At 42.8% G+C, this 20871-nt stretch overlaps 1 protein-coding gene across 1 annotated transcript; it reads left to right on the top strand.

Annotated features, from left to right (window-relative positions):
* The first annotated feature begins 17585 nt into the window (after positions 1-17585).
* On the top strand, positions 17586-19196 carry ANKRD34C (ankyrin repeat domain 34C). Its single transcript, XM_010955175.3, has one exon. It carries the CDS (start codon positions 17586-17588, stop codon positions 19194-19196), a length of 1611 nt encoding a protein of 536 aa, XP_010953477.1.
* Positions 19197-20871: the final 1675 nt, after the last annotated feature.

Raw genomic sequence — 20871 nt, 5'->3', positions numbered from 1 at the left:
TTTATAAAACTCCATCATGATGCTCAGTGGGGGCTACTCTTCTAGATCATAGGAGAGGGGGCTTTGGGCTGCCACCTCAAGTCACCAGTTGTTCTGGTTTGCCGAGGACTGAGTGTTCTTGGGACATCAGCCTCTTCAGTGCTAAAACTGTGAAAGTCCCTGGCAAATCAGGATGAGTTGGTCACTGCTGTCATCACAGGCACCATCAGCCTTGATCACCGCTGTCTTAGTCAACTTCTGAGTTTAGCCGTGAGAAGGACCCTCTTCCCTCTGGTACAAGTATGCTCTCGTTACAACAGATGAACAAGATGCCCATTTCTCTCCTCACTTATGGAAGGAGTCAGATTAAAATGCAGGAACTCTCCTACACATTTGCTGATCTAAAGGGAGTGACAGAAGTGTCAGAGCAGGACAAGGGGCTCCATGCCTGCCCACGCCACCAGCAGAGAAACACAGCCAAAGAAAATGTGGCAGAGGGGCTCTGAAGGGTCTTCTGCTCAGATGCCGTTCCTGGTACAAGCCACACAGGGCTCCCCTGGGGTCTGCAAATAAGATCTGTATCTCTACAAACAGGTCAGCTCAAGGCACCCAGTCCCTGGAAATTTGCATATCATGAATCTCCTTTGAGATGAGAAGGGTTTTTAGACAAAATTATTTTAAAAACACAAGGCTCTCACAGGACCCAAAAGCACAAGCTCACAGCTTCTAACTAGGTTAGCTAAACAAGGACACTCCTCGGAGGAAACTGCTGGCAGGGACTCTATTTTAGGCATTTCAGAGGAACACTGGTGATCATGACTTACACTGGATAGAGTGGCTATTTAGAGACATTTATTTTTGCCGAAATATTTGCTGAGTATTTTTATAAAGTATTTCAAATCTGAAAAGATAAAAACAATTTCCGTAGGAGCCTTTAGAAGAGGGTCGGAAAGAAGACGGTGATCATAACATGGTACATTTGCGTTGTGACGATACTGATACTTTTCAGACCAACCCTTTACAGTGAAGCCGTGAAGAACCAGAGCACAGACGACAGCATAAATTTGGCATAAAACAAATCTTGTGAACTTGTGGCCTCTGCTGGTTTCCCCAAGGCCAAAAGGACAGGATAATACTAAAGAAGTTCCGAGGGGGCAACAACTCTTTCCATTGGGAACAAATGGGCGTTTGGGAATTGTGAATGTATTCAGGTCTTGGGATTCAATTTTTAGGCAGCTTGCCAGGGACGGGTTCCAGCCACTCAGACCACTGTCACTGTGCCCCTTCCAGGTGTGGTCACCTTCGCCCCTGCTTCTTAGAAGGAGCTGGTCTCAGCAGCTTCAGGCATCTACAGGGCCATTCCGGTTAGGGAGTCTTGGAGGAGATGTGGTGCATCTGAGAGCCTTATCCCTGGTTCCACATTAAAATCATCTGGAGGCCTTTTTCACTCCCGCCTCTTTGGAGATGGCCTGTGCTCTGTCTATGGAGTGTGTACCTACTTTTACTTTAACCTGAGCACCCAATTCCCTCACCTCTTTCCTTGCCTTTCTCTTGCCTTACACTCTATGCAGTATCTCTCTAAATAAATCTACTTTTACTGAAACAAAAAATTTAAAAAAAAAGTCATCTGGAGATCTTTTAAAACCATCCATGTTTGGGTTCTCTTCCATTCAAGTAAACAATTTCTGAGGGTGGGGTCCTGGTATGGGTACTTTTTTTTTAATAACCCAAGTAATTCTAATGCAGAACAACCTGCATTAGAGCCTCTGCTGAAATTCAATGCTGTTCAAACTTTAATGTGCATGTGAATCACTTGAAGAAACTAACACAACATTGTAAATCAACTATACTTCAATAAAAAATAAAAAATTCTGCATCTGTATCTCTATATATTCATGTATATGTGTATAAACGTCTGTTTTCCATCAGAAACTCAGTTGCGTTTACCAGCACACCACTAGATGTGAAGATACCAGTTTTCCAAAATATCTTCCCAAGTTGCTCCCCAGCACAATTAGAGGTTAGTTTTAAGAGGCAAAAGTCCCTGGGATTCTGGTCCTAAATTTCCATGGCTCTGATGCTAGAGCCTTTGTGATGATATGCATTTATATATACATACACAGGTTTATATGTATTCAAGTATATACGTGTGTGTATACATACATACACACACACGTGTGTGTGGGTGTGGGGGGGTCCTCACTGGGTATACCACCTTACATCAATATTACTGCTTCACAGGATGGTGCCCAGAGTTTGGTGGGGAGTCAGGAAAGTCTCACTGCTTAGGAAGCCATGGACCATCGTGGTAGCCCACGACAGTTGCTTTGAAGTATAATATCCCTTGGGTGAATTATTCCCTTTACTGACTAAATGAACCAGGACGGGTAACCCAACCAGTCTTGCTAAGTGTTTCCATGCTTATAGATTTGAAGAGATAAAAGGAACCTAGGAGTTATTTGCAGAAAATACTTCTTGTATCCTGGAAATCTCATCCAAATAAATAAGATGTGAGCATCATGGGGAGAGGGTCATCAATGAACTGATTCAGGTGGTTGAACTCAGAAAGCTAACGGTCAGGTGTTTATAGATTATTTTACTCTGCTTGGGCTGCCATAACAAAATATCAGACTGGGTGGCTTAAATAACAAAAATTAATTTCTTTCAGTAATGGAGTCTAGGAAGTCCAAGATCAAAGTGCTGAATGACTCAGTTCCTGCTGAGAGCTCTCTTCCTGGCTTACAGATGGCCATCTTCTTGCTCTGTCCTCACATAGTAGAGAGAAGAAACAAGCACTCTCTTGTCACTTCTTATAAAGGCACTAATGCCATCATGAGGCTCCACCCTCATGACCTCATCTGACCCTGAGTACCTCCCAGAGGCCCCACCTCCAATACCATTACATTGGAGGTTATGACATCAACATGTGTATTTGTAGGGGACACAACTCAGTCCATAGCATAGATTGAGCCCTGAAAGCTATGGTCAAAGAAACAGGCTTCTCATGGAGTTCTTCAGTGAAGCAGTCACCAACCACCTTAAAAAAGACTGAGATCCTACACTAGACTGTAGCAATGATTCTTAAAATCAACATGAGATTTTCTTTACTGGAAATACGGAATTCAAATTTATATTCAGCAATAAGAAGACTGTTCAGTAGTGTTATAATGATTAGGAAAAAACCATTATTTGATCAAAGATGTAATCTTAAGCATCTAAGATGATTTTTAAACTAACTTAATGAAAGAATAAATTTCTGGTAAAATTCAGGAAGTTTAGGAAAGGAAGTTTAAGGAGAAATCTGTTTCATTACATTTGAAAATGTAATATAAACTTAAAATAATCAGAATGAGGTGACATAAGTAGAAGGAAAGATAGATTGACAGAATAGAATGATGAGAGGGTATAGCTCAGTGGTAGGGTGCATGCGTAGCATGCACAAGGTCCTGGGTTCAATCCCCAGTACCTCCGTTAAAATAAATAAATAAACTACAAAAAACTACAAAAAAAATGACCTGATACACTTAAAAATGATCATATTGGAACATTGCTTTAATAATGAGATCCAGTGTGGTTGAGGATGCACTTAAAAATGAGTAACAGGTCATGAAAATTGGTACAATCTTCCTGGAGGACACATTGCAATCTGAATCAAAAATACTAAAATTTTGCATACTTTTTGTCTAATATTTTTCTCTAAAAAATAATTCTGAAATTTGAAAAAGATTAACTACAGGACTTCATTGCAGTGTTATTTACAATAGAGAGAAATTACACGAAACCTTCACATATTTAATAGAATTGGGTAAAGAAATTATGGCTCATGCAGGCACTAAAATATCATGTTGCCATTAGCAATTAAGTAGAAGAATAGCATTCAGTGCTGTGGAAGTAAGTTATCAGAGTAAAAAAATACCATCTAAATTGATAGCCTTACAGCTGATTATTCTTGAGGAATAAAAGAAAGGATGCAGGGTACATACAATATACTCTATAGTTTAATTCTAGTTTTGTAAAATTGTGTTTATATTATATATTATAATATATATAGACTCTTTCTTGCTCATCTGCATTTTCCAAGTTTTTAACAACAAGCAGTGTAATGGTCACATTATGCATTTTTTATTTACTTTCTGGCTAACAAAATTCTATTTTCTTTGGGGTGGCATCAGACCAGAGCAAGGAAAGGAGTCATTTCTTGGTCTAAGCCAGCCATAGCAATCTTGTTTTCTGTTTCCCCAGCATCTCTTGCAAATGACTGATTTCTAATAGAAAGAGTCAAGGCGAATAGATAAACAAGAATATACGGTATAGCACAGGGAAATATATACAAGATCTTATGGTAGCCCACGGAGAAAAAAATGTGACAATGAATATATATATGTTCATGTATAACTGAAAAACTGTGCTCTACACTGGAATTTGATACAACATTGTGAAATAATTATAAATCAATAAAAAAATGTTAAAAAAAAAAAAAAGAGTCAAGGCGAATCGGCTGTGAGCTGTACTGCTGGGGAAGGTGTGCTCTTCTGATAAAAGGGACAAATGGGACTGGCTCCACATCTTCAGTCTTCCTGTCTGGAAAGTGGATGTTATGGCTGGAGCCGTCAGCAGCCTTCCAGTACACTCAAGGGAAAGGCCACCAGTATCACCGCTAGTTCTGAAAGTTTTGAGCTTCCGAACCATCATTAGCCACCGCCTACCTTCAGACATTTTGTTATGGAAGAAAACAAATCCCTTTGTTTACATGCACTTTTCTGTTACTTGCAGCAAAAGGCATCTCTAACTGATTTAAATGTGCAGTGAAAAGACTTGAAAGGAATTTCTTTTTTTAATTAAAAGGTGGACTAAAAGGACTGGAAGAATGAATCTGTATCTAATCTTATTTTCTAGACTATACCTGCAACACACTGTAATAACAACCCAGTAAAAGTTATTTAAAAATTTATAATAGTCTGGATCACATCCAGTCCCACAATGTTGGTCCCCCGAGACCTGGGGCAGCCCTGGTACTAATTTGCTGGGTAATTTTGGGAAACTACCTCACCATTCTAGAACTGAGCATCCCAATCTGTGTGGAGACAGTGAATCAAAGAATTCTTAAGGCTCCTCTCTAACAGCTCTAGCTAAAGAGCTCAGTGCTCACCTCTGAGGCTGTCATTCTCTCCCTTATGGACAATAACTGACTGAAATAATATATTCTGTGCAGGGAAATTGCTCAGGAATGGGAAATAAACACTGTATTTCCTTGGCTTAAAAAAGAGTACAGACTGGTGGTTACCAGAGGTGGGGAGGGCTTTGGGGGTAGGTGAAATGGGAGAAGGGGGTTAAAAAGTACAAACTCCCAGCTATAAAATAAAAGTCAAGGAGATGTCATGTACAGCATGGGGACTATAGTTAATAATACTGTGTTGTATATTTGAAAGTTGCTAAGAGAGTAAATCTTAAAACTCTTCATCCCATACACAGAAAATTTTGTTTAATGATGTATGGTGATGACGTTAACCAGACTTATTATGGTGATTATATCACAATATATACAAATGTCAAATCATTATGTTATACACCTGAAATGAATATAATGCTACAAGTCAATTGTATCTCAATAAAAAAAAAAAAAAAAAAAAAAACAATAAAAACCCAGAGTGCGTAGGGAACCACAGCACCAAGGACCTTTGTGGTGTCAGAACACCATGGGATACGATTCTCTTCTAAGAGTGTAGCGAATTCTCCCCAGATCTCCCAAACCAAGCCCAAATCCTACAACACATTCTTTCTAAGACCTTCTTACTGAGATGCTCCGTGCTTCCCCATGGTGTGTGTTCGCCCTTGCTGCAACAAGTAATAAATCCAACTTGCTCAACTATTGGCTAGAAGGCAAAAACTGTTATTGTTACTATTAGCAATTATTATTTTAAAACTAATTATTATTGTTATTAATCCCGTGCGTCTAGCATATAAGGTGCATCTCTGGGGAAGTGGCTGCAAAATCACCAGAAGGCAGACTTGGAGTAGGTTGCAAAAGACCTTTGCCTCATATTCTCTTGTATGAAATGGGTGGCATGGAACAGCAGAGCACTGATTCTCTCTCTCTCTCACACACACACACACACACACACACACACAAGAGAAGCTGACAAATATTGATCTTTAGAAGGTTCCTCCGTGAAGGGAGAAAGCTTGTCTTTGTTGTTCACAGTGGAATCTCCAGCATGCAAAGGCATGCAGATCACATCACTGAGCCTTGACTCAATAAACATTTCCTGAATAAATGAATTCAAGCATCCTGGAGACTAAGCAATTTAATTTAAACATTAATAGATCAGGTGGACAAACACAGTTAAGACATACATAGTGCCTACTCCCTACCAGGCACTGCACTAAACATTTTACATATGTTAACTCAGCTGTCTCCCATCCCAGTCCTGTGAAGTAGATACTATAATGAACTCAATTTTATGGACGTGGAAATTGAGGCACAGAGTGGTTTAGTGGCTCACTAGAGATCCCATGGCTGGTAGGTGGGCTGAGTTAGGATTTAAATCCAGGTAATCTGACTTCAGAGTCTGTGCTCTTAACCAATATGCTTTACTGCCTTGGAGTATAAAATAAAGATATAGAGGGTAGTAATCGGTAATTAACTCTACAGGTGGATGTGTGTTGTTTGTATCCAAAAACAAATAAGGCACATTTTTTTCCTCTTCATTGAGTATGAGGAAAAACACTGTTTGAGTTGGTCATTTAATAGGCCACAAAATGGAAACCATGTAGATCGTATAATTTAACCACAGCAAAATAACATTAGCTATAAACACCAAAAATAACAGAGGGAAAGCACAATAAGATTGGGAATAAACAAGAGATATAAGGACAATTCATAGGAGATGAAAAATTATAAGGCAGTACTATTTGTAACTTCATGCTGATAAATTTAAAAATGTAAATGAGATGCACTTCCTTTCTAAGCAAATATAAATCACCCAGTATAAACTGACAAAAGAAGAATCAGAAAATGAATACTCCATTACTTATCAATAACTTTCAAAAGATAATGAAAGATCTAGCCTTCTAAAATCCATCAAGCCCACATTGTTTTACAGATGCATTCTATTATGTCATCAGTGAGCAGATAGATACCTTGATAATTTAAAAATACCAATGTGTAGGAAAGACCAGGATGTTCTCAAAATCATCCTTGAAAGTTAGCATAACCTGGTATCAAATCTGAACGAGAACCCCACCATCCCCAAAAAAGGAAAAAGGAAATAATTTTCTTAATACAGATGTCCCCCAAAAGCCCTAAAATAAATAATTCCAATCTGGGAGTGAATTTTTATAAAAGAACACATATTGACCAAATAGAGTTTGTTGGGGGGATATATGTGTGGTATAATTAAGGGTGCACTTTGAATCAGTAAGAGGAGGATGGACTATTCAGATTTGATGTTGAGATAAAGGCTTCTCACCTTTATCAAATCCTTACCTTATCCTATGTACAAATTTTCAGATGAATTGATGATCTAAACAACAGCACTATTAACAACAACTATTACAAAGTTCTAACTAGAATATTTAAGCAACTATTCTTGTGACTCTGCCATCTCCCCAAGCAAGACAGGAAATCTAGAAGCCAGGAAAGATAAGGCTTACAGATTTGAGCACACAAACTGTGAAACTGTTTTAGAGAGAAAGACCCCCCCTCAAATATTATTCAGTGCTCACAAATAACGAGCGCTATGTGAAAACATTTCCATAGGTAATACTATGGAGACACTAAGTGATAAAGCCATATTACAGAACAATATATATATTTTTAAAAGATCAATAAAATTGATAAAGCTTAGGCAAATTTAGTAAAAAAAAAAAACACTGGGCATAGGAAGGGAGAAAATACAAATAAACAATATTAAGAATGAAAAAGGGACATAGTTTCAGAGAAGAGCAAACATTATAAGATAATACTGGTTGTAACTTTGTGCCTGTGAATGTGAAATTGTAAATGAGATGGACAATTTTCTAGGAAAATGTAAATGGCTAAAACTGACTCAAGAAGAAGTAGGACTTTTTTTTGGAAAATAGAACTATGTGTGTATATATATCTAGATAATATATATCAGTGGGTTTGTGGTTTGAAGATGCAGGTAACCTCTGGAGAACGGACTAATAGTGGAAGAACTCCGCCAGGCTAGGCAGAGGTGGGGCATTTGCTTTCTAATTTATAATGCCATGTGCTTTGAATCCTATACTAGCCATGAATTACTTTTGTTATAGAGGAAACAAAAATTGTTGGTGAGTGGCTCCCCAGGAAGTCCTGGGAACAAGTAGTAAGTAGGTGGGCTAAAGGATGGAGTTGGAATGGAATCCAACAGTTTGTCTGCGATAATCAGATCCCCCTCAAGTCTTTCCGTCACAGTCGCCCCCTCTTCTCTCCCTCTCCTTCCCATACTGTGGACAGACACTCTGAGATCCAAGGGTGTTTCATGACGGAAACCAGAGGAAGGCAGAGCCTCGAAGAGAGCAAAGGAGACTGGAGTTCAAATCCCTACCCTGGTCTAGGAGCAGTGTCAGACTTTGGGAGCGTCCTCTCACTTCTCCTGCGCCCCATCTGCACCCACCTCTGGGGCTCCAAGAGGTTCAAACTAAGTTGTTAAGCGAGTCTAATCCCTTAAGCGCTGGGGATGAGCGGGCTGGGTGGCCGGAGCCTCTGTCTGCAGCTGCAGGTAGGCACTTCCCCACCCCCGCTGCCCCCTCCTTTCTCCTTCCTCCCCAGCACAGACACCCACACAACCGCTTGCGCCAGGGCTGGAGGGATGCTCTCAGGCGCCAGCGGGCAGCAGTGCCTCGTCAGCCGGTGGAGCCGAAGAAGGATCTGGAGGGTTGGGGTTGCGCAGGAGAGCTGCAAACCAGAACTGGGGACAATTCCTATCTTTCATGCTTCTTTCTTTCTCTTTAAAAAAAAACAAAAAACAAAAAAACCCTGTTCCCACTGAAACTTGACGGAGCAAGGAGTGATTCGAAGGAACTGACGCAGACGCTTTATTTATAAATCTTAAAGAAGTTCTGGGCAAGTCACTCAACAGGACCCGCGAGGCCTCGGGTAACCCCAGCTCCCGGCGCTGGTTCAGCCTGGAAAGCCAACTCACAGCCTCAGGCAGGGATGTCAGGCACCCCCTGACTTTGCTTTTGGAGTAATGACCCAGTCCTGGACCCAGGTGGCCTCCCTTGGTGAGCGTCCCCGTCAGGTAAGCGCACCCCAGGGGTCTCCACTGATCACCTGGGTGGGACCTCCATCTCCCAAGAAGTAAATCCACGCAGTTTAGCTACAGGCATGAGTGGGAGGCTGGTAGGAGAGAGTCTGCTTTTATCACAGGAAATTGTGGGAGACGGGAGTGGAAGATGAATTTAAGATTTTTTATTTTTGCATTGACGCGTGGGGATGAGATGCGTAGGGGGCTGAATTTTTGTAGGAAATGGTTACGGAGCAGGGCTAGGTGATCGGAGTCTGAATTTCTGCAGGGACTGAAGGGGGAGCAAAAGTCCACTTTTTGCATATCAGGAACGGGAGGTGAGAGGTTAGGATTCTGAAAATGTGCAATAAATCGTAAAGCGTATAAATCTAAGCATTTTAGAGAAATGATGGGGGAAGCACTTACCGTCCTGGTTTCACCTAACCCCTATCCTCGGCCTTCTCCACGAAGATGCCCAGACACTGGCAACAATGGACGCTCGCACACGCTGCCGGCGCGCCCCGAGCCCACAGCGTTCAGCACCTCGGACAGAGCCCACCAAAGCCGCGCGCGCGGCTCCGGGTGAGCGCAAGGGACCCTGGCTCCTTCGCCCCAGGCCACCGCGGCTCTGTGCTGAGGGCGACTGCCTAGTGCCGCCCCCAGAGCCAGAGAAAGAATTCTCGAATCGCAGAAGCAAACGTGGACCTCGGTTTCTGATCTGCTTCTAACTGCTTCCCGTGACTGCAGAAGGAAGAGGCGGAGTATAAAGATATCCCCCAAGCTTCCGCAAATACTACAACTGAATAGTGTGGCCTTCTGGATTTTGAAAGATGTACCCAAGTCCTTCAGAATTTAACATTTACTGAGCGTTTTCCATGTGCCAAGGCCCTGTGCTAAGCGCTGTACATAAGTTATTGTTACAGTACACCACAAACTTTTCTGCCATTATCCCCATTTTACAGATGAGAAAACTGAAGCCAGAGGCGGAGTAACTTGTTCCAGTTTATACAACCATCAAATGGTATAGCTGTGTTCTTAAACTCCACTCCAGGCTGCAGTCGTTGGGAGATAAGCCTGAGCAGAATTCTCACTGTGAAAGTGCTCTGAACTTGGGATCAGAGGAACAGAGTTTGAAGCAAAGCTGTACCACTTACAAAGTGTGCTCTTGGGCAAAATTACTTAAGGTGTCTGAACTTCAGGCTCCATATCTGTAAAATTAGGGTAATAATGCTTCCCTTTAATGCTTCACCCTTCTTCCCTGCAGAAGTGTGAGGGGAGGGTGGTCAAAGAGATCGACTCAGCAAACTTTGAATTGTAGTTGGGTGGCAGAGGTGAGAAAGGAGGGAGCAGGAAGAAGAGGAAAAGGATTGGTAATGAACACTCGTGGCACTGGGCATGACGGAGAGCAAGGCTCAGAGGTGGGATTCTAGGTAAGTTTAATTCAACATAATAACTCCTAGGATTTTTATAGGACTTTGTAGAGAGTGTTCACATATTGCCTGTCATTTGATCCTTTTAACAATCTTGTAAGGCAGAACTGGAGTTCTATTCATTTGGCAAAACGATGCTTGCCCCATTACTCAGCTAGCTAGTAGCAGAGCTGAGATTAGAATCCAGGTCTTGGGGGGAGGGTATAACTCAGTGGTAGAGTGCATGCTTAGCACTGGGTTCAACCCCCAGTACCTCCATTAAAATAAATAAACCTAGTTACCCACCCCTACCTAAACAATAAAATTTAAAAAAAAATCCAGGTCTTATCCTATAATCCTTCCACCATGACTGGTGCATCCTCAAGAGCTTGGAATATGGAGCAATTACAGCACAAAAATATATTTAGATAAGCACTGTAAATATCAGCTTGGACCATGTGAAACTGATGTTTTTTGACCATTTTTATCTATGAAAACAGTAACTTCATATGAGTCAACCTAATAAATATTCATTGATTATATTCTATTTTGCTCCACAAAGAATTTAAAGCAATTTATAAAGATCCACAAGATGCCAGATTTATATATATATATATTAGAAGCAGTCGAGAAAATAGAGAAGAAACAAGATTAAGGCATAGCCAGAAACAAGATGAACATAAAATATGCATATTAGTAAGCCTGAGAAACTTGTTCTGGGTTACAAAGTACAACAAAATATATATCCGGTCCCTTACATAGGGATATGAGAAACTTTGTAGATGTTTGCAGGAATCTGTTGCGCCTCCCCTTTTGCATAATTTTTCACTAGGTCTAATATGAGAAGTTTTGAAACCAAATGCAATGCCTCAGCCCTATGAATGATTTACCATTGTGCCAAACAAGGGAAGTTTAACTGGAAATCCAATGCCAATGTAACTCAAGAAAGTGGAGATAAAACAAAAAGTATTTTATCTGCACTGGAATAACTGTCAGTTTTTTATAATGGTTCACACAAACACATGATACTTTAAAGTTTATAAAAAGGGCTTCTACATCCATTAGTTCATTTGAGCCTCCTAACAAACCTACAGAGGTAAGAAACTAGGGAGTGATGGAAAGAACAGCGCAGCATCGTGACTTGTATCCTTGTATTTTTACTGTTATAGTGTCATAAACCCACATACCTACACAGGCCAGGGAAGTAACCTGAATGTGTGAACTGGCCCAGTTGTCAGACTACAGAGAATGGTAGGGCATTTGTCAAACTGGACAATGAATAACCCATCTTAAAACATTCAAATTTTTTTTAAAAAGTTAAAGCACTATTTAGTCAAGCAATACATAACTATGAACCACACTTAGCCCTCAGCGCATTACTATGCAGTCTTGTTCTACACGAATCAGACTACAGGTCTGGGAAGGCATGGGAGTGAAAGGGCCTGGGTTCAGTGACATTAAAGACTCAGTCTCTCTCTTTAAATTTCCTACTTCTAAACTGAGAAAGATTGAACAAGATCACTCCTCTCAGCTTCAAATGTCTAAGACTTCCACTTCCACCTTTCAAACAACTCTCCAGCTTGATTCTTCTATAACCTCCTCATGTTGGCGGTCCTGATCCTTTTCATCTCTCAGAGGCTCCTCAGTGACCTCCAGCCTCCAATGTCATCCTTCCAATCCTGAACTCCCTAGGTTTCTTTGTCCTCAACGCCTAGCATGGAGTAGATACATGGAGTGTTTGATGGTGAATATGTGAGTGAATGAGTCAGCAAGTAATGCCAGTGTTTTACTGACGGTTTGCCCTATTACAAGTAATAAAAATTAATTCAAGCTATCATAAACAGAAGCATGGCTTCCAGAGTGTTCACAGACCACAGAGGGAGCTGAAGCTCTGCAGAGGGAGGCAACTCTTTCCACCTCTCATCTCAGCTTCTCAGTGTGTTTTCTTCACTCCCCTCCCTGTGCACATCAGCTTTTCTGCTTCCTCTGCACATGGCCACCCACCAGATGCAGCCTTATCTCCAGAGTTCCTAACATTCCAGTCCCTACAAACAGCCCAAGATAACTGCTATTTCTCAGTCTCAGTTTCAAATTCCACCCGGGGTCGAGTCAGCTGTGCACGCGGGGCAGGTCAAACAGTACAGACTCACCTATCAAAGCTGCACACTGTGTAGGGGATAGATGTCAGAGAGAAGGGGTCACTGTGAGCTATGACAATCTCAGAAGAGTCACCCACTCATCTCTGAATGACCGTGGGCAAGCCAATTCTTCACTCTTGGCTTCAGCTTCTTAATCTGTTAAGTGGGAGAGAGGTCTTCTTGAAGGGGATATTTGCTGCTTCAGGGAAGGCAGCTGATAGCAGCCTGGGGCAAAAACATACATATTAACACTGCATTGGGTTACAAAACCCTGGGAAGTAGGAATAAGGGGAAACGAAACCTGGGGCAAGGAGAGGGGAAGAGCAAATACAGGGGCTACATGACTGAGCTATTCACGGCTTGGTGACAAGTGCACTTGATTGCTCAGTCTTATGGAAGTTGTACAGTCCATTGCATCCCACCAAAATGGTTTAAACCTACCGAAAACAGACTATTAGAAAAAGAAAGGGAAAAGACTTTACCTGACATCTATTTCCCACTTCCCACTGGTCAATATTTGCTCTACAAAGGGTTAATTCCCCCACACTTCTGAGCTGAGTGATCTTGTCTTGCCAATAGTCAGTTTCTCCTGGTCAGCTGAAACCAGGTGTGGGGCTTGGCCATTTGCAGCAGTGACAGCCGTAGCAGTGACCTGACTCTAAGACCTTGCTATAGGCTTAGACCAAGTCTATACACCTTGCTAAGGCCACTCAGGCAAGGGAGTAAGGCGAGTGGCCGACCCCCTGAGACGGGGAAGTAGACAGGGCTACATAAATCTGGGATGATGCATAAAGTGAGCCTGGTGTAATCTGCAAGGCTCTTGTCAACCAGCCACGTGAACTACACAACCAGCCACGTGAACTACAATCTTTTAAACCTATATTCTTGACATGAAAAATGTAAGACAAATGCAGTGCACCAACAGTCAATGTTAAGGCAGCGCATTTTACCTGGGCTGCAAGAATGAGGTAAGGATCTGATTCTGTCTTCACATATAGCTCTTGTACTTTCATTGTTCAAGGAATTTCAGTTGGGAGGCCCGCAGTGAAAAAAAGAAAAAAGGTTATAGACAACCTGAAAAATAGCTCACTGTGGACAGAGAATGTTATATCTATAGATGGGCTAGACATTCCAGACCTCAGAGAACAACTCGGATGCTGTGCCTCCATCTGCTCTCTCTGAGGGAGCTGGAGCAGAGTTGACTGGGGACAAGCTTGAGCTCAGGGGACGAGGTGGCCACTGATTCCAAGTGGAGGGACAGAAGCATCTCCTTGATATACCATCCTCTTCCCACCTTTCCTTTCTTCTTTTTCTCCCTACCTGCCTCCATCCCTCCCTCCCTTGACTTTGAGGGAGTCCAGAGCTATGGGATTCGCACCACATAGAACATAGGAAGAAAACCCAATTATCCATCCACATCTCCTCCCCATCTTCTTTTCCTTTTTCTCTTCCTGCCTTCCTCCATATTTTCCTTTATCTTACTTTCGAATAATCACACAGCTGATGAGGGAGAAAAAAGACAGATTTCCTGCCTCAAGGGGCTCGGAGTTCTGGGGAGGAGGCTGACCCAGGTGATTAATGAGATCAATGCTCCAATTGAGAAAGTTGAACCGAGGGGAGGCAGTATCCATTATTCTCTTTTAGTATGGGTGTGTGTGTGTGCATGTGTGAAAGAGAGAAAGAGACAGAGAAAGAGAGAGAGAGAGAATGCAAAGATGATGTATAGTATTTTAGTGTATGAATACAAAATATACTATAGTTTACCTATTTTCTTATTAATGGGTTGTTTCTAGTTTTTACTTTTTATGAATTGTGCTGCTGGGACCATTTTTGTATATGTTTTCCTACACATATTTAACAGTCATCTATTGCTGTGAACAAATCATCCCAAAATAGTGGCTTAAAACAATAATCACTTATTTGCTCCTATTTCTGCAACTTGGACCAGCCTCTGGGAACTTCTGCTGGCCTTGTCTGGGTTCCCTCATGCAGCTGCATTCATCTGGGGATTGGTTGGTCCGAGATGGCTTCATGCACACTCTGATGTTCGCTGGGGCTGTTGGCCGTACTGCTACATGTCCTTCCTGATAGGACACCCCAGACTTCTTTACACGGCAGCTGGGTTCCAAGAGAGCAAATCTTAAAGCTGCAGGGGTCACTGAGGCCTGGCCTTGCTTTGAATGTCACACAAAGTGAGTTCTGCCACACTTTATCGGTCAAAGCAAATCATATGCCGACTCCTCCTCCTGATGGGAGGAGAGGCAATATTGTATTGCAGGTGGTGTGTGCATGCTGGGATGGGAGGACTTTGTGGCCATGCTGTTCAATCTACCACACGTCTAAACTCAGGCATGGAACTCCTGGGTCAGCGTGCGGGCATCAGTTTAGGGGAACCAGCTTATGCCTCCACCAGCATGTTCCCGACGCTCCCTGCTTCATCCACCCTTGGTGCTGTCGGTCTAATTTTAGCCATGCGGGAGGGTATGATGGTATCTCGTCGTGCTTTAATTTGATTTTCCTTGATTACTAATGAGGCTGAGCACCTTCTTCTGTGCTTGCTGGCCATGTGTGTATCCTCTTTTAGAGGAAGTGATTTGTAGGAGTTCTTTATATAGTCTGGGTATGAGTCAGTTGTCATTTTATTCAACTCTCCCCCTTGGATCTTGAGTGATTTTTTTCTCTTGATTAGAAAGGAAGTCACACTGGAGCTGAGACTTGAGGGATGATGAATAATTAAAGAAGAGCAGGGAGGTCTTAGAGTTAGAAACATGAATAGTGCTACAAGGAAGAAAAATAAAATGTGGGGCATTTGAGAAACAACCAGACTTCAAGATAGGTGGTTCTGTGAAGAGAACAGGAATAGGAGGGCAGGATGCTGAAGAGATATGTCCAGGAGACAGAGGGCCCCTTGGATGGCACGGGCAACAGTCTGTTTTCATTGCCTGTTCCCTTTTCTTCACTTAGTCCTTGAAAATTCTGCCTTAAGGGTCCAGAGCTTGGGGACTAACAAGCTTATCAACACATAGAACTTTAATAAGATGGTCATATGAAGGACCACAGAAGGGTTACAACGACAGGAAGCGAACAGAGAGAAAGGCCATATCACAGAGAGAGAGACAGAGAGAGAGGGAGAGAGAAAATCAGGAGACTGAAGAAAGAAGTGTAGAGTTGAAGAGACAGAAACAAACTTTTTGTGAATGTATCTAATCACATAGTGTGCCCTTGGATGGCAGTGATTTAACAGAAAATCGCATAGGAACACGTAAACACAACCGCAGCAAAGATCAGACTGAGATGGAGTTACTGACCAATGCATTTGGAAGAAGTGGAAAAATGATCTGAAGCAGAAAGATACACTCTAGTCTGTTAACCACAGTTACTTCTGAAGAGTGGCTTCAAGAAGGGCTGGGGGTTTGTAAAGGAAATCCCCCTTTTTTATATTCTTAAGTGGGATTTGGGCTTTTTTAAAAAAATAGCAAGTATTTATTCATGTACTAAATGTTTAAAAAGGATATATATATATATACACACACATACAAATATCTCCATCTCTCAACTTCAGCCAAGACAAACTTTTGAGTTCCTATTTACTAGAGGAATGTAAATTGACCAGTAACTGCTCATGGTAGTGGGGGTCGGAGGAAGGATGAGGTGCATCAGAGGAGAAGGAAAACTCAGGTGTGGTGACAACTGCTCAGTGGGAGCCTGAGGGACAGAAAATCCATGTGGAGGAGCCATGCTGGCAGAGACCTAGGCCAGAGAGGGACCTGGGGCTGGCGGGGCATCCATTCTAGAAGAACCATTTGTCCTTATTCATTGAAGACCTCTTGACCAACAGCCAGTTTGGAGGCTCTGAGTCCAGGAATTAGGTAACTGACACAGGGAGAACCAAAGCAGAAAACCCAGGTTTGACAAAACTCAGCAGGGAAAGCTCTGGTGTGAGTTTTATTTCCTAATATTCGGAAGCAAAAAAAAAAAAAAAAAAAAAAAAAGCCATCCCCTGTCCATCCTCTGCCTCAGGTCTGTTCAACCAGAGGGGAGGATGTAGCACTGCATTATCTGAGCTATTCTGCGAGTCTGAATGAGGAGGATGAGAACTCTGACCTCTGCTGGAAGCGCGGAGACTACAACCTGGGTTGACTTTGTTGTACAGTATTTCTCCCCATTACAATCATTATACATGTTTATTTTAGGAAATACAGCAAAAAGAAGAAAATGAAAACTAGCCATAATCCTACCAAACTTCTGGTGTATTTCCCACGGGTTTTTTGGATACATACCTAGAACAACAACGCATTAAACCGCTTTTTAGGAGGCAACCAAGCAAGTGTGACTCATTGCCGAACGATGAAGATACAGCAGGGAACAAGATAGACACAGACCTTTCCTCACTGGTACTCAGACTTCAGTGGTGCCGGCAGACAGAAAGCAAAGTTTCTTAAACTGCATTTGTGATAAGTATTGTGCAAACTGTGCATGCAGCAACAGTTTGCATTTTTATTGCTGACTATATGCTAGGCATTATGTCAACTGCTTCACGTGTGGTTAAGTGTTTTATAGACGCAATCTCATTTAATCTTCACAATGACTACTAATAGTAGCTTGCTACTATTACCACCCTCACCCCCGTCCCCCACCACGCTACAGATGAAGAAATGGTGAAGTAACCCGACCAAGGTGGCAGAACTAGGGATCAGGCTGGGACATGACTGAACTGGGCTCTGTAACAGCCATGCTGCTCAGATCAGCTACAGAATACACTTTTCTCTTTTCTTCCCTTGCTAGGTCTGATCGCCACTGTGGCTCAAAGACTCTAAGGTGTAGCCAGTATGATGGATGATGACACCGAATTAAGGACTGATGGAAACTCACTTTTAAAGGCTGTGTGGCTGGGGAGGCTCAGGCTGACCAGGCTCCTTTTGGAAGGGGGCGCTTATATCAACGAAAGCAATGACAAAGGCGAAACGGCTCTCATGGTGGCATGCATCACCAAACATGTGGACCAGCAAAGCATCAGCAAGTCCAAGATGGTGAAGTACCTGCTGGACAACAGGGCAGACCCCAATATTCAGGATAAGTCTGGCAAGACTGCCCTCATCCACGCCTGCATCAGAAGAGCTGGGGGAGAAGTGGTCTCCTTATTACTGGAGAATGGAGCAGATCCCAGCCTCGAGGATCGCACGGGGGCTTCAGCTCTGGTTTACGCAATAAATGCAGATGACAAGGATGCACTGAAACATCTCCTTGATGCTTGCAAAGCCAAAGGCAAGGAGGTGATTATTATCACAACAGATAAATCATCTTCAGGCACCAAAACCACCAAACAGTATCTTAATGTCCCTCCTTCACCCAAAGAGGAAGACAGACAGTCGCCTCCACTGTGTGCATCCCCCTCCGATATTGAACTGAAAGCCCCAGGCCTGGGCACTCCGCCCGGTGAGAAGGACGACTTCTTCAGCCTCCAATCAGGGCATCCAATCCAGGGTGGTTGCAACACCTCTAAGGCTCTTATTGAACCCGGGTCACCCACTAGGAAAGTCGGGAACCTCAAAAGGGCCCGTTTGCCCCAACTGAAGAGGCTCCAGTCTGAACCCTGGGGCCTGATTGCACCCTCTGTGTTGGCGGCCTCCACGCGCCAGGACGAGACCCATGGTGCCAGCACAGACAACGAGGTCCTCAAGAGCATTAGTGACGTGTCCTTCCCTAAACGGGGACCCCTCTCCAGAACCAACAGTATTGACAGCAAAGACCCCACCCTCTTCCACACAGTCACAGAGCAGGTCCTGAAGATTCCAGCCTCTTCGGCACTGGCCTCCTGGAAGGCAGCCTATGAGAAAAACCAGGCCTCCCACCCTCGTCTGGCCAGGAGAGGGACTCTCCCTGTTGACCAAGAGAAGAGTGGTATCTGCCTGTCTGGCCCCTCTGCTCTCAGAGATGCAGTGTCCCTCAGACGGCTGGAAAATGACTTCTACGATTTAGATTTACAGCCAGGAGCCGACCCACCCAACTCTATCTCCCTTGAATCCGGCAAAGGACCCTTAGATCGAAAGAAGCTCAACAGCTCCCACTTGTCTCTCTTCCAGGGCTCCAGGGAGTCCCTGGATGCTGTGCCCAGCACATCCCCCAGCTCCGCGCGCCGCAGGCCACCCCACCTTCTAGAAAGACGAGGTTCCGGAACTCTGCTACTAGACCGAATTTCTCAGACCAGGCCTGGCTTCCTTCCACCTTTAAATGTAAATCTGAACCCACCGATCCCAGATATTAGATCGAGCAGCAAACCCTCCTCTCCACTTGCTAGTGGCTTAAAATCCATGGTTCCTGTGGCTCCAAGCTCACCAAAGAGAGTTGACTTGAGAAGTAAAAAGAAACTCCTCAGAAGGCATTCTATGCAAGTTGAGCAGATGAAGCAGCTGTCTGACTTTGAAGAAATCATGACCTAGAAGCTTTTAGAGACGGTTTCTTTTAATCTATGTAGCTTATGAAAAGAACCATAATGTAGACCCACACAGCCGCGCAGTTCTCCATATCCTCGTCATCCCTCAATGTTGGTGTGTGGCTGCTTCAGAAGACATAGAGACAGGGTGCTGCTCCCCTCCTGAAATCACACTTGGGTTCTTATCCATCTACTTGAAAAGCACTCAGGATAATTGGGGTTTTGGAGAGGAAATTACCCAAAAAATTCTCCCAAGGAAGAAAACCTTTGGAGTTTGAAAGTCACACAGCAGGTACAATGATCTAAGCTACTGACACTGGTTCTTTTCTTTTCTTTCTTTCTTTCTTTCTTTTTTTTTTTTTTTGGCTAACTTTATTTATTTATTTACTTACTTACTTGCTTACTTTTTTTGTTGAGTTATAGTCATTTTACAATGTTGTGCCAAATTCCAGTGACGCCGGTTATTTCCCATTGGACAAACAAGAATTTAAATCGCAAGATGGTATTTGGAGTGTGTCATGTGTAATAAATCTACAAAGTGCCTACAAAGAAAATGAGGCTTCAACATTTGCTAGAATGTGCAAAAGCTCAAAACCAATCTTTAGGCTATTAAGTCTGGGTATCTGTATTATATCTAGAGGAATCAAACCAGAATTCCCCCATCAGAGAGGTTCTGGCACGGGGGTGCTGGCTCTTATTGTGTCCCGGGGCACCGTCTAGTATAGCATGGTTGAGATCTTTCAAAACTCCAGTTACAGACTTTACTCACATGCTAATCTGAGTGTGCTCTGAGTCCCCAACTACTACATCTACATATTCCCCCAATTCTGTTTTGTCACAGTAGCTGGTGCCTCAGCGGTGAATCCTGCCCAGAAATGAAACTTCCTTGGCCTCCTGCCCTGACACAGGCTCTGTGCTGAAATCTTGTGAACAGTCAGGGGCTATTAGCTAATTTGGAGTTGAATATAACACAACTCATAGAATAGACCTGTAAGAAGCATTTCCTGATTATTCTTAAAAAACAAAAAAGAAACTTGGTGAGATCTCCCCAAGCTAGAATGATACATTTTGATAAGATTTGCAAAGATTAAAAAGTAGAGCAGAGGATTTTTAGACCAGAAGCAGGGGGGACCACCTGTAGCCTGAACATTTTAAGGGATGCAAACTGTCATTTATCCTTCACTCATCTGGGTAATCCAAGAACAGCTGGTTTCTTCTTGGCCAGAATTATCTACGTGATGGGAGATGTGTAGAAACAACCTGTACAACCTTTTAAAGCCACTTTGCAGGAACCCAAGAAGGGAAGCAGACATTTAGCACCTTTGGTATAATGTAGCCACACTTTAGGTGAAGGTATTTCTGGTTATTTTCCCATTTATTTTTCCTTTCATGATGCTTAGATATGTTTGCTCCATGGTTAAAAAAAAAAATCGGTAGTCTTTGGGGATAGCACCACATAGAGGAAAGAGAAAAGGCCTTGAGATTTGGGTTTGCAGCTCTGCTTCATCATTTACCAGCTGCAGGACCCTGAGGAATTAGCTTAACTTCTCCAAGCCTCCATGCCTTCATCTGTAAAATGGGGTGAGTAGTGCTTCACCATGCAAGGTGGTGGTGAGAATTAAAGGAGCTCATATGTGAAAGTATCTGTAACTGTGCCTAGAAGCAACTAAGTAAGAGGAAGC

This window comes from Camelus bactrianus, chromosome 27 (genome assembly GCF_048773025.1).
Source record: "Camelus bactrianus isolate YW-2024 breed Bactrian camel chromosome 27, ASM4877302v1, whole genome shotgun sequence".
Taxonomy (NCBI): Eukaryota; Metazoa; Chordata; class Mammalia; order Artiodactyla; family Camelidae; genus Camelus; species Camelus bactrianus.
The sequence above is the reverse complement of the archived record's forward strand: the minus strand, read 5'-3'. Positions and strand labels throughout refer to the sequence as shown.